Source organism: Diprion similis, chromosome 12, assembly GCF_021155765.1.
Source record: "Diprion similis isolate iyDipSimi1 chromosome 12, iyDipSimi1.1, whole genome shotgun sequence".
Taxonomy (NCBI): Eukaryota; Metazoa; Arthropoda; class Insecta; order Hymenoptera; family Diprionidae; genus Diprion; species Diprion similis.
Genome location: NC_060116.1, coordinates 894,111 through 908,387, shown reverse-complemented (window position 1 = coordinate 908,387; position 14,277 = coordinate 894,111). Strand labels below are relative to the sequence as shown.

The window sequence follows — 14,277 nt, the reverse complement described above, 5'->3', positions numbered from 1 at the left end:
CAATCATTTTTTTGATGTATAAAAAATTATTTATTCAATTCAAATTTTTTTCTGTCTTACAGATACACATTCAAAGAAAAATTTCTGTGATTTAAAAAAAAAAAATTAAAACTCCGCCATTGTGACGTCATTTCCGGTGACCCTTCGAAAAAAAGGTGCGTCCGCGTTGTCAGCATAACTCCTGACAGGATCATCTAAAATGAAAAAACAAAAATACGTGTTTTAGTTAAGACCATAAACTCGTGCCCATTTTTCGCCAAAAAAAAATTTCGAATCGTAGTTCACCGTTTCTGGCTTGATAATTGCGTAAAAATAGCGCTGTGTTGCGGTAATATTGCACTCATTGTCACTACCAGAATCACAGAAATTTTATACCCCATTGTTGCCGCGGAAATATGCTGAATACGAAAGTGAATATATGGTGTACGATTTAACAAATTGTTTCGTACTCTCTTTCAGAAGGTAAATGAAACAATGTCGAATTTTGCGACGAACAAGCAATACATTGTCGGAATTCGTGTCGATTGTGCTGGAATTTTTTCAATCATTTTCGTGTAAAATAAGAGTGAAATACCTTCGTAAATAAGGCTGCACTTTGACGGAATAGCTTAACTCAACTAAGCCCATGTTAGTTTGGTGTTACAGCTAGGTTGCTCGGTGATGAATCGAAACAAGCCCACCGCATTCTGTAAAATCTTCAAAATTCCGAACGTAAGCTAGCTTCGCTCAAACTTCGACCACTACTTCTGAATGAATTTCGACCCTGCTATCGGAGAGTTCGTCGAACTTCGTTTAGGAATAATGCAAAAAATTTTCAAAGTATCACGGGGCTGGATTGTGGAGGGGGGTTGTCAACTTATCTTGGTCACCCTGTATATCAGTGATTTCAGATGAGCAAACAACAATCGCAGGACATCGATGATTAAGAAACCACAATATTGACTGCGATAACGTACAAATTATGGATATAGAAAAAACTGTACAACGAGGTTGATTTTAAAGAGGTGTGATATAGTTTTCCGTATATAAAGAGTCAGCATGCCAATGCCTACATGGTTAGTTTCAAACTACACCAGCTGAAGTAGAATTGGGCAGTCTTCCACATCTTTTCTCTGTTTACCGAGGAACAACTTTCAGCCGCGTAACCCAGGAGCCAGCGACGTTATTAATTTTTATGGGAAACATTGCACTCGATGTGTACACGTGTGAGGACAATTTTAAATAGTGAGTGAAATGAGACTAGAATGAGTACGATACAATAATTCAATTTGAACTGTTACATCGCTAATTTGCCATAGCAATATTTAGGAAATTCATTTGATAAGAGTTATGGAATTGGATATAGAAAATGATTGGTTTGTCACGGGATAGGGTAGGTAGTAAGTAGGTAGTAAGGTATTGCCAAGCGGTTATCAGTATGCCTGTATACCCACCCGAGATATTTTTTTGGGTACTTTCGGTTCCAGTCTCGTTTGTGTCCTCGATCCGGGAATGATGGAATAAGTGATAATGAGATGAAGATGGTTCACTTTTAGTCATATATATAAAGGCCTTTTAGAACTTAGGAATGTGTGATTGTCTAACTAGGCAACACATGTTAGGAATAGGTGAAATAATTATTTAGCCTGGTACTGAGGTTGAACTTGGGAGTTGAAGTTGAAGTCATCTGAAGTCTATCAGAAAGTGTCTAAGCCTTCGGTTGTTATGTACGTCTGTTAAATGCAATTAATGATTTGTTACGAAAGGCCCCTGTTTTCCAATATTCGCTAGTATTTCTCAGGCACTCAGTCAACGCATTCCTGCACACGCTCATTTTTCCGAAAGTAGAACAAGAAAGTGGATGACGCAAAGGAACCGCGATTCAACCAAGTCTGCTGATGTTGCACCTTGCCTCATCAGCCGACAATTTTGAAATCAGGGCAACTCGAGGTTTCTTTATTGAAACCGCGGAGATTGCCGTCAGTCCTTCTGCCGCTTTTGGTAGGTGCCGTGGGGCAAAGTGCCCCACTACCCGAGACCCTTCCGAGGCAGCACCTAATCGCTGGAACACCGGTGCCAACGTGACGGCAAAGTAAAACCAGGGATGTGGAAGAAGTTGAAGGTCCCTAACCAGAACAACTGATACATCTTACCCGGTCCCCTGGCAAGGCACCCATCGTCGAACCTGGACAGCCAGCGGTAGGTCAAACCGAAGCTGACCCGGAACGGTTAGGGGAACCACTAGGGCTCACCCCCTTTGCCTCATTAATTTTCTTGTTCTAACAGTACACCCCTTACCCACTAATTAACCATAGGAGTTCAATTGTCAATATTTAGAGTAGCATAGTAATAAGTGTTGTTTATAAATAATATTAGAGTTAAACTTAACCTATTGCTCTGTTCGTAATAAAACCGTTCGTTGTTCTCACCCGAATTACCTCACTGGTCAAACTCAACCATTCACTGAATCACAGGTGTCCTCAGGACTTTATTCAAGCTAAGCCCACTAGGATAGTCTCTAACCGCTCGGAGATCATCCTCATTTTTCAATAAATTAACAACAACCGAAGCCTTCAGCCTCAGTTGCACTTAACAGATTCTTTACTCACAAGACTTTTTTAATGAAAGTCGAATTCCTTGCCCAATGCGACCGTCAAGAAGTATGCGGTATCGCTTTCATGAGTCGCAAGTGAGGGAACGGATGCGTGGCTTACCAATGGACGGAGTATAGATATGTGCGTGGCCGTAGCTATATAGTAGTCGAATATGCTTTTGGAAGAAGTAGGCATGTTCGATAAATTTAATTCTATGATTTATCACCAATCTTCTAATTTAACTCATTAATCAATAATATACCTTGATTTACTGAATTACAGACGATACCAGTTCCATATTGAATTGAGTAGTGTGACTTTAAATTCAAATACCCGATCACGTAAGCTTCTGATAACCATTGATTTTTCCGAATAACCATGACCAATGAAAATGTTGACATCCAGAGTGCTCGCCGTAGCAATAAGTTGTTAGCTTGTATTTATGGATGAACTGCAATCGAATGTGACATTTACTGAAACACTCTGTATTTTAATTTTCCATATTTCTTCCGGATAACAAAAGTAAATCGATTTGCCGTCAATGGAATATGACAACGTATAAAATTCTTTCATTTCTCTGCACAGCTAGTGATCATCATTCTAATAATTGTTTTTCCGGTAGGGCAATCTGTTCTGTTGGGGAGGCGAACGACACTCAAGAGAACGCTCCTGGACTAAGTGAATTTGGAAAGGTAAGACCTTATTTCTAAGGACCCGAAAATCTGTGTCGTTGATATCGTCTACAATTCACTTCACCTGCTTCGCATACTTTTACCAAAGCCTTTACCGTGAATTTTAGCAGATTGCAGTGATCAGGGTGAAATTGTCAATAAAATGCCATGAGTAGGAAAAGAACATGTTAGAACCGTTTGAAAATAAAACATAAATCGATTTTTATGTTCGTTTGTCTTTACTACGGGATGAGATGTGAAGTTATTGGGACGATTTACACTGTACCGAAAAGTTATGAAAGTTGAGCTTTCTACTTAAAATTTGAAAAGACTTAATATAGTACAATTTTCACTCTGATCTGCGTATTGGAAGGAGCCTTCCAGATTTTTGTTTTTTGATTTTCAACTTAATTTGCACTTTCGTCAGATGTTTTCTGGGAACCTGGTTGTTAATCTTTGCAAATAAATGTGACTTGAAAGCGCAAAAAGATATTGTCGAATTTCGAAACGCATCTTGCTTATCTTGGGCCAGACATTTATGGAAAACAACAGTTGTGTAAAACCCTCACGTGCAGATCAGGTGAAATTCCTTTACCATAGGTTTAACATATGTTTATAACCAAATAAGAGTGGACTGAATATTATGATAAGATATATGAAACGATTGGTCAGTATTAGTAAATATACTTTTATGAATTGAAAACCTTTCACCACGCCCGAGTTGTGAAATATCATTTGCCAATACTGGCATATCATTTTCCATCAAAATTTTGATCACAAAAACTATATTATTACAACGAAACATAAAGTTTCAAAAGAAAGCGATCCAGCCGAGTCGAAAAAAAAGGTAAATCTTATATTATTAACATTTCAGCGATGCGATAAAGAGAACAAAAGAAACAAGTGAAAATAATGTTATCAAAGAAAACGCAATGGTTCAAAGTAAGTCACAAGTGAAGTTAGCATTTTTGATTGAGCTCTAACAAAAATAACAGTTCAGCACCATGAGTACAACTAACCGTCAATGAACAGAAACTGTACTTACTAAATCATAGCAGAATTTAAATCTCCTGCCTCCCAAGGAATAGCGAACAGTCGGTGTTCAGACGAGCAGTTTTCAATAAAAGGCACAAGATCATAGGTCAAGATAAAATCAGGAATTAAAAACGTCATGATACTGTTAAGGTGCTTATAAAGACGCGTTGTACACCTCGAAAACGCGGGGAAGCAAAACTCCTATACCGCTCTCGCGATGAGTGTGAAACGCGGACAGCTAATGCCTAATTTTGGCAAAAAGTGGAACATCTTTTTACTTTTTCAAAATTTGGAAAAAAATTTTACAGATTGGTTACCACTGACAGAAATTGGCCAAATTTCCACAGTTGCACTGAATGGATCGAACTATCCGGTCTGATGCCACTCGGTGGTGATGAAACACACATTTTAAGCCCAGTCGCTTAAAATTTTATGGTGAAATGACGAAATGGCAGCTGATCTGATTTTCGATTACGAACTACACCGAAATCTCATTTTGGCGACATTTGTTACTGACAGTACGCGCATGCCGGTAATGTATGCGTGTGATGCCGGTAAAAATGTCGCCAAAATGGGATTTCTGAATTCTTCGTAATCAAAAACCAGATCAGCTGCCATTTCGTCATTTTACCATCAAATCTCATGTGACTGGGCTCAAAATGTGTGCTTCATCACCGCCGAGTGGCATCATACCGGATAGTTCGATCCATCTAATGCAACTGTGAAAATTTGGCCGAATTTCGCGGGTGATAACCAATATGTAAAATTTTTTGCCAAATTTTGGAAAAGTAAAAAGACGCTCCACTTTTTGCCAAAATAAGACATTGACTGCCCAAGTTTCACTCTGATCGCTTGAGCGGTATAGGAGTTTTGCATCCCTGCGTTTTCGAGGTGCACAACGCATCTTTATAAGCACCTTGAAGTAAAACAGAGATTCAAAGTGTGAATTTAAAGAACGAGATAACCGCCGTACGACGGCGCGTCAATACAGTCGAGGAATCTTCCTTTTGTTTCCCTTCTTCCTTTTAGAGCAGGGCATATAGCTCGAGATATGTATGAGTGTACAGAGACGCCAAAGAGAGACGCATATTTTTTCCAACTTCGTTTTGTTTAGTTTTATAAAGTAAACTCACTGTCTGCGTTTGAATGTGAAGAAAGTTCACTATTTGGTAATCAATGAATACATACATGTTTTACCTCGTATAAATTGCGTTGAGTTTCAAACGTCATAGAAAGAATAGCGAATTATGTTGTTGGAAGAGTAGAAAGTTATGGTTGAAGTGTTATTAGATTCGAAATGGTACCTACAAAGTTTTCAAAAAAATTACAAAAGTATAAAACAATTCAGTGTTACGGTATAGAGGGACGGTATTGACAAGCGGTTATCAATACCTCCTTATACCCACCCGAGATGTTGGTTCGGGTGCCTTTAGGTCCGACCTTGTCGCTGTCCTCGATCCACGAATGATGGAAGGAAGGATAGTAAAATGGAGAAGGGTTACCTTTGATTATGAATAAACTTTATTGGAATTTAGGAGTAGAGTGGAATAAATTGACGAAGTGCTTTGGGAAGTAGGTCAGGTGACTTTAGGAGAACAGAAGTAGGAGCTTGATGTTGTTTGGTTGAACGTTCGGATCGGAGTAAGTGCTCAGCGTGAGAAAGGGGCGAGGATCCAGGATAGAAGGGTATAGGAATGGCAAGGTAAGGGCGATAACGAGTTGCGTAAGGCTACATGGAAATAGGAGGACAAGATATTGAGTGTAGCGTTACGGTGTGAATGGCAGGTAGAGGCGAGAGGTTGTCGAGAAAGATGGGGGAAACGTATGGCGGGACGCCGGACGTAACATCAGTAAAAAAAAAGGATTTCGGTTTACGCAAATTTCTCAAAAACTCTTGCAGATATTACAAATGTAATAAAAACTCTGCTGTAATAAAAAAAATGCTCAAACAGCAAAAAAATTTTAGAAAGAAGGACTTAATTTCGGGAACTCTACCACGAATACTTATCATTTCAATTCAGAGGTGAAAGTAGTGCTGAAAACGGGCGATCAAATACCATGCGCTTGGCATGATTTGCTCATATTTACAAAAAAAAATAAAAAAATTCAAGCCATTAAATGTGAATATTAAAGAACGAAAAAGTTCAGGTACTATTCAGATACATGAATGAACAATAATCCAAAAAAAATATTTTTTTTCAACTTTTCAATCACTAACAGTTTCGTTAATCATGTAATTTTATAATTTGTAAATCAAAATAAGAACCTGTAACATGACAAGCATTGAAGTGTGTGCGCGAATAATTTGACTCTGACTTCGACGGATATACCGGGAGAATCTCTCGAAACTATACAAGAACTGCGCATGCGCGAGTTTAAATTGGTCGTCCCAGCTGTCAAATTCTGTTTCTGTCGGCGATGTAGTTCACATGCATTCTTAAGGTTAGAATCTCAGGTAATTGAGGTAGTCAGTCGGAAAGGCTTGGGAAGCATTTGTTATTGAGTCGGAAAATCGATTCTTCGAAAAGAATTGGAAAGTTTTAAAAATAAGCATGTTTTAAAGTAATTTTCAGGACATTAATATGTAGAAATGTGAATTTCGTCGCATTTCTAGACATTAATATGGAGATGTTGTCTTATCGGATTTAAGATTGTACCCCTTGTTCCTTCGAAACAAATGAATATCTAATTTTCAACGAAGTTCATGAAAATATTTACCCTAACCTAAATCCAATACAATATCTTCTTTATAGTGCTCCGAACATCATCCAGTGACATGAATATCCGGTAGGAATCTCTCTGTCGCAGAAAATATTATAAAATTATTTGTTTTCAACTTTTGCGTTGCGGATCACACTTTACACTCTCGATGTCGCCAGTGTCGCCGATCGCTATTTCTCACCAATTTTTACGGTGCGTCGCCTGGTAAGCTGCCCAATTACGGTTCATACCGTTCAATACCGGTGAATACGTTGTTATGCATATGCAGTGGGTTTTAGTAGGTATTCCCCAAAATAAAACGCTCATTTAACATTTCCCAGATGTTTACCCCCTTTCGTCACTGCCCGCTGCAGTATAAAAGCAGTTAGCATTCAAAAAATGTAGTTAGTACTCAGTATGAGACAACATGCCACCGTCCCATCCTCTATATCCGTTGCACTTACAAATTCTATGCGTATGTCAACCGTGGCACTTGTAAAAGATTCATTCTATCGTGAACAATCCACCACTATTATCGGTGCATCTTAAATGTACGTTTGCATATCCAAAATCGGCCTATTCTCAGTTCACAATATGAATGCTGAAGCATACATATCGTACAGTAGAGCAAATTGTTCATTTTTATAGCTTAAATTTAGATTTTCATGTGGATATGAATCGCTGTTCAGAAACAGCTTAACGGTTAGTAAATTGCAATGATCTAAATAAAACGCGTGATTATCCACGTTTGCCTTACTATTTCTTTGCAATGCAAATATCACATATCTCGGTTTGTCGAGTTGTGTTGCTATTTTGATGGGCCAAACTTGAATTTTAGATTCAGGAAAATTGGAATATTCGTGCACTGACCAAGATCGGAAGCACATCTGTATAGGCTGTTTATTCTCCAATAATCGTAATAACGATAGCTTTTCGAAATCTGATAGCATCACATGCGGTATTCTCTACTGCGACTCTGTTATTTCCAAACGCATATCTTCCGCTGCTGCGCCAGATTTGTAACAATTATTATCAGTTCTGCTTCGTATGAGAATAAGCTCGTGTGGAGCGTTGGCTAAAATTTTTTTTCTAATCTTTAGCGAAACCTAGCACGGTATTCAATGGAATACGCAGGCTGTGTTTAAATTGGAAGTGGGCTCGGATGAATCGTCTAAGAACATGACCAGGCCCTTTTGAAAAGGGAATATATTTGAAAAACAATTATAATAATTTAAGTAGAATTAGAAAAGGTAAATTGAAATCGTTAAAATAATCGAGGTTCCACAACTGAATTGCCCTGTACGTCAGAAATATCTGAAAAGTAAAGAAACAGTATCATTTCGTTGTTGATTGAAGAAGTTGGCCCGGATATGTAGTCACAAGTTGGATATTCTCATAGGTGAGTAGATGTCATATTTAGAATTGAGTAAAGGATGCACGAAATGCATTCAATAATGGTAAACGATCAAGTCGTTTGGAGAAAATAGCGCGAACTAGGCGCTGCGGACCAGATTGCACGAACTAGGTGCAATCAAGTACAAAGCATGAATTAAATGCTCTTATGAAAATTGCAGAAACTAGGTGTCTTAAAATAGTGTGCACGAACTAGGTGCGTTAGTGAATATGCATAAAATAGGTGCAGTGTAAATAAGGGAAGGTTCTCCTTGTCAACCTGTTATTGAACCAATGTGGATTCGTCTGATGTGCGAAGCTGAAGCAGACTCGGCGCTGGTCAAACGAGAAGTGCGTCTCGCTCAGCGGTGGCACTTTCATGAGAAACGGTTAATCGGATCATCGAGCGTTCAGCAGTCGCTCGGTGACGTCACCTCCATCGAAGTAGTGAGTGACAAATTCTCTTCTCCCTTGCTGAACTATACTTTTAGGTGGTCGTTCATTCATTGTATGTGGGAGTGGGTTTGATAGCATAAATCCATACATATAGAATTTATTCGTTTAGTTACAGTAAGGAAAAAATATAACCGTTAGGTTCCTAAATAGGCTGAAATAACCCGTGATATGATTGCTTTTATATCCCCCATCCTTCCATCCAGAAATTTAAACGACATTTCTCTTACTTGGATCCAGCGAAATATAATTTTTTAATGTTGATGTGATTCCAACGTTCTTACAACGATCAATTTCCACTTCATGTAATTCGTGGCGTATTTCATCGAAAATACACAAAAAGTTTCTTTCCAGCTCCGAATCAATTGGATAATTTCTAGCATCCGCAACAATTTTGAAAGCTTTTCCCTGAATATAGATGAAACTCTCGCTCGGTAGCACACATAAATCCTGCTGTTGCATTAAAATTCGTATCTCGTCGTTATTGTTGCAGAAGGAATTTGCGTACGAATTATGTGCATGCACGATCGCCTGGTTGATGCCGTTGTCGTAGACCGACGATGCAACGATTCTCAAGATGTTGGACATCATTTTTGAAGTTTAAAACCTAGCAGAAGTGAAATCTTCTTGCTTTTCGAAGTGAGCAAACGTTCGCAATTTATTGACTCTTTTGTATCCCTCGTCGACTGACTACTGACAGAAGCCGTGGTGGATGCTTGATTATATGCGTTGTTGTATGTCAGCATTTTTCAATCTTCTTTCAAGTGAAGCCTTATGGTGACTTCTTCTCCTCTACAATTGACTAGTGCTCCACTCCGGTCAACTATACTCAACGTTATATTGTCGATGGTGGTGAACACTCACCGGCATGTAGATGATGCTCCGCGGTGATTCCAAAATTTTATAACCTTGTGGAACGTCAGGTGAAAATTCGTGTATCGTATGAACCTGCGAACTATTGCTGAATGCGCCATATGTTACGCTATACTCCGCTTTAATGGAATTAACTTTCGATATTTTTATCGTGTTTGTTGACTCGTGCCATTCCTTTCCTTTACGTACCTCACCATCATCAGGCTCTAACAATGACGCTATTAAATTTTTGATTTCAGTGTATTATTGTTTCCTCGAATCCTTGTCTGGGGTCCTTCGACCACTTTTTTCGCAGCGCTACCATCTTCCGAAACGTCAGATACATATTCCATATGTTTTTGCAGATATGTGTTTACGTCCTCGATGGTTTACGCCCTCGTTGGTATAGTAATTCGGTGATCATAATTATAGTCCAGGCTGATGCTTAATTCGGCGATATTGGGTATTGAATTGTATGATTGAAACGTGACCAGTCCCAGTGAATATGATTTTCGGTGGTTTAGAACTATAGGCGGAGGGTAATTTGCACTCAGAGTCGATGTATCACCCGTTAACGTGAAGGTTCTAGACATTTTTTATTCCCTCTGGGCAAGAAATTTCAAACACAACTCTCCACAATTGAACGCGTTGTCAGACTGATCTCTATCGTGATTGTACCAGATAACATTCCTTCCGCCGAAGTATCGCGCAACTTCGTCGGCAGCGGTAAATTGCCAAAACTGTTGTAATAATACATATTGTTCCCAGTTTTTTCTATGGCCACCCAAAGTGTCCCCACTCCAGCAGCACTGTCTAAATTTATAATGCCGCTTTTGTAAGTTGATCTTCATGAAAACACCTCTAGAATCTGATATTTTCATAATTTTTGCAAATTTCAATAGTTTACGGTCTGTAGTAACCCCTACGGAAGTTTCACTTTTTGAAGTTTTTTTTCAGCTTGCCGGCCGAATTCAAGAAAAGCCCCCATCCTTTCTTGCACGGAGTTGAATAAAGTCCCCTACCACGCCCACCTAATGCGATAGCCTCCATTGTCTCATTATGACGTCCATTTTCTGAAAATTTTTTCGCAGCGCTCGATGCGTCGTTCACCGCTTTAGCAATGCCGGCTGCCACACCTGCCAACGATTCCGCGGCCGATAGCCCCGTGAATATAGGTATTAATAGCGGCAGAAAACCTCAATGCTTTGCAACCTTCAACACTCTCGGCAATTTCACATTCTTCTCATTCGCCCCAATTGCCTGTTTGACTGCTTGAAACGCTATGCGTATCGCGCTCCCTTAGTCAGTCGGTGTGAACTTTTTTACAGGCTGACGAGCCGATGTAATAGCAGCACGTACAGAGCGTTTTCTACTACCCATACCAAGTTTGACCTTAGCACGCATGGTTTTGTTAACAGCCCAACCTGCAGCACGTTCTGTCCACTTAGCGTCCTTGTCACGACTGCGTTGCAACGCTGTCTGAGCCAACCTTTTATCGGCCTCGCGTCGAAAATTAAGATTTTTACTCTTCGCATAGGCAATATCATGTTCTCGACAGGCTTCATCCAACAAATTCACTCCAGTATACTATTGTCAGAACGCCGCTGCAAACGTGTTCCAGGACCACAGAACTGATAACCCAGTAGATGTAGTTCGATCGGTAAATTGTTTATTGCAGTATTTGACATTCCTCGTGCTTTAGGCATTGTATACGCGTGCGAATACTGATGCATCAAGCGTCTGAAAAACAACTGATCCGTACGTATTCAGTCACTAAGGCTCATGCAGCAAAATGAAATTTACAAAACAGTCAGTTACTTCACCAATCAAAAATTTGGACGACGACGTGCAACAGATCCGAAAAATTAATCGAAACGGTAAATTATTACCAACATCTGTAAGATGTATAATTTGCGGACCTTCGAATTGTGGAAAAACTAACGAAGTTATTAGCCTTCTGATTAATCCCAACGGATTACGTTTCCATAATGTATAGATATATTCCAAGTCTGTGGCTCAACTAAAGTATGAATATTTGCGTGAGGTGTTAAATCATGTATCATGTGTGTCCTATCTTACCTATTTTAATAATTGTGATGTAATTCTAGTTGAGCAATCCAAGCCGAACGCGATTTTTATTTTCAATGATATTGCCTGTGATAAGCAGGACATCGTTAGATAATATTTCTGCATGGGTCGTCATAAATTTGTTGATTGTTTTTATCTTTGTCAAACATATTCAAGAATCCCCAACCATTTGATCCGCGACAAAGCAAAGGGTATAGCAGGATAAGCATGTCATAATTGCTCTGTCACCGAATTACTCCGGGACGATTGCATTTCATCCGTCAGCGAAGAAGAGTAATTCGTCCCAAGTTTCAGCCTTGCGGACTGCAACGACGGGTCATAAGGTCAAAAAACCTCGGTTTTCAGTTTTTTTCCAATTTTCTTCGTGGTTATTTGACCGATTTTCTTGAGTCTGGTCTTAATCAAAAGGTCTCGTAAAAATACACAAAACCGAATTTATTTCACATTTTTCAGCCATAAACTAGAGCTTGGGGGTCGGTTTGAAAGTTTTAAACTAAGATATCAATGGATTCCCTGCGTGGTACCAACTTGGAAATAATTTTATTTTGTCACTCCTCAACATTCATTTTGCGAGATATGATTCAGAAGAATCTTAAAATGTGGCGTCCTTATGAAAAAAAAAATGAATGAGATTTTTTATTTTTTTTTCTGCGAATTTCCATTCAAAAAAATGTAAAACAATTTTTCTTTCCTGGTTCATACCTTTTTCCACGCTCATGAATTTTCGTGACTTGAAAAAATTGATACGAATGTGTAAAACCGTTGAAAAACGGCATTTTCATTCCTTTGATTCGAATTTCCCGCCAAAACAATTCACCTTCATCACGTTCACTTTCCCCAGTGCCAAAGAGTCTTTGTTACTTGAAAAAAGATACAAGTCGTCATAAGTGCTTGACGGTATTTCGATGTTGTTCATTTTGAATCCCCCGCTTAAAATAGTGCGACAGAGTTTTCCTTTGCCTGTTTACCATCTCTTAACATACGCACCTCTATGCCTCCATTCAGAGTTCTGTGAAAGTGAATCAGGCAGAACATTTGGTCTACACATGTGGGATTAACGTATAAATAATCATCGACTTGTTATAGAATTAATAGTTCACAGGATATCCAAAGTAACTAATTATACCGGGAAAATCTCTAGAAACTATACAGCAAACGCGCACGCATGACTGGTACAGGTTGGCAACCCCGAGTTTCTGCTCTCAAACTCTATCATATTTCCGGTGGCGATGTAATTCGTACGAATTTTCGAAGTTAGAATCTCAAATAATTGAGATAGTGAGTGTGATATTGCTGAACGATTCTATTGTTCTTAGACAATCAACGGATAAGAGTAAATAACGACATAACCACAATCTGCTACTTGAGGCTCGAGATTCACAGCTCTGGTAATATTTTGTGTACGTTAGTCCCCTGCTCAGCTGACGAAAATATCGTCGCGGTGCGATTTTGCCGACCAATGGAATCGAATTATTTGAGGCATGCACAGTTGTTGCGTGGCGTCAAGAGATTATCCCGATATTATAATATCAGTCATTGAAATTGATGTGCACGTCATAGATATATATTTTTGATTTCTGACTTACAGCTCTCAGTTTTGCGTTCATTGATATTGTGAACAACAAACTATGTCCTTCGACGATGATGATATTACTCCTCATTCTAAGAAACATTCTCGGGATGACTCGAAATGTGCTGTTTGCAATATTTATTTCAAACACATGCCGAATAAAAGGAGAAAAATACTTTCTTCGAATATCGATGTACTGAAAGCTCGCGCTTTGAATGAAAGCCAATCTGTACAGATCGATGATTCCATATGCAATTCATGCAGATTAAAGATATACAAGATTATTTTAAGTCCTGCAAAAAGAGAATCATCTCAACCAGTGGGGCTTGAGGATGTAATTACCGGGTCTATGGGTACAAGTGTCAAGCCGCAAGATACAAAATTGGCTGGCAAGATATGAATATCGGGTTTCAAGAACCACATATTGGGCCTCAGAACACAAATATCGGTTCTGAAGACAGCAACACCGGGTTTCAAGAAAGAAGTATTGGGTCTCAGGATTCAAATACCGGGTCTCAGGATACCAGCACACGATTATCAACGCAATCTTCAAGTCAATTAACTGATTCCTCAACAAACGATCCATCTGTGCGTATTACAGATAAAAATCCACCCGCGGAAACAGAGTTTGTTGAAATGCCGTTTAATCGCGTTGTGTCTACTCACAATTATTGCTTCATTTGTGAATACAAGTATCGAACCAATTTAGTTGCAGTCCCGGCAGATGTTCGTCTTCAAGCGTTTGTAAAAAGGCGTATGTATATTCCAAATGGAAATAGGTGTTTTAAACACCATTTAATTGAAATACGTTTTATAATAACGAGATCGAGGGATTGCATATTTATTCTACCAAAAGTTTGATGGATGTTACAGAAATATCTCTATTCGTGTCACAATTAGCAATTTCGGCGGATAAACCATTGATGCAGCAGCTAGGAGACTT

At 39.0% G+C, this 14,277-nt stretch overlaps 1 protein-coding gene across 1 annotated transcript in view; it reads left to right on the top strand.

Annotated features, from left to right (window-relative positions):
• The window catches only part of LOC124413421 (dipeptidase 1-like), a 1,027,592-nt gene that overhangs the window by 543,072 nt on the left and 470,243 nt on the right, over positions 1-14,277 (top strand). The window contains exon 7 of the mRNA XM_046893982.1: positions 3,196-3,265. Within this exon, the coding sequence (XP_046749938.1) occupies positions 3,196-3,265 (70 nt within the window). The remainder of the gene's footprint in view (positions 1-3,195; positions 3,266-14,277) is intronic.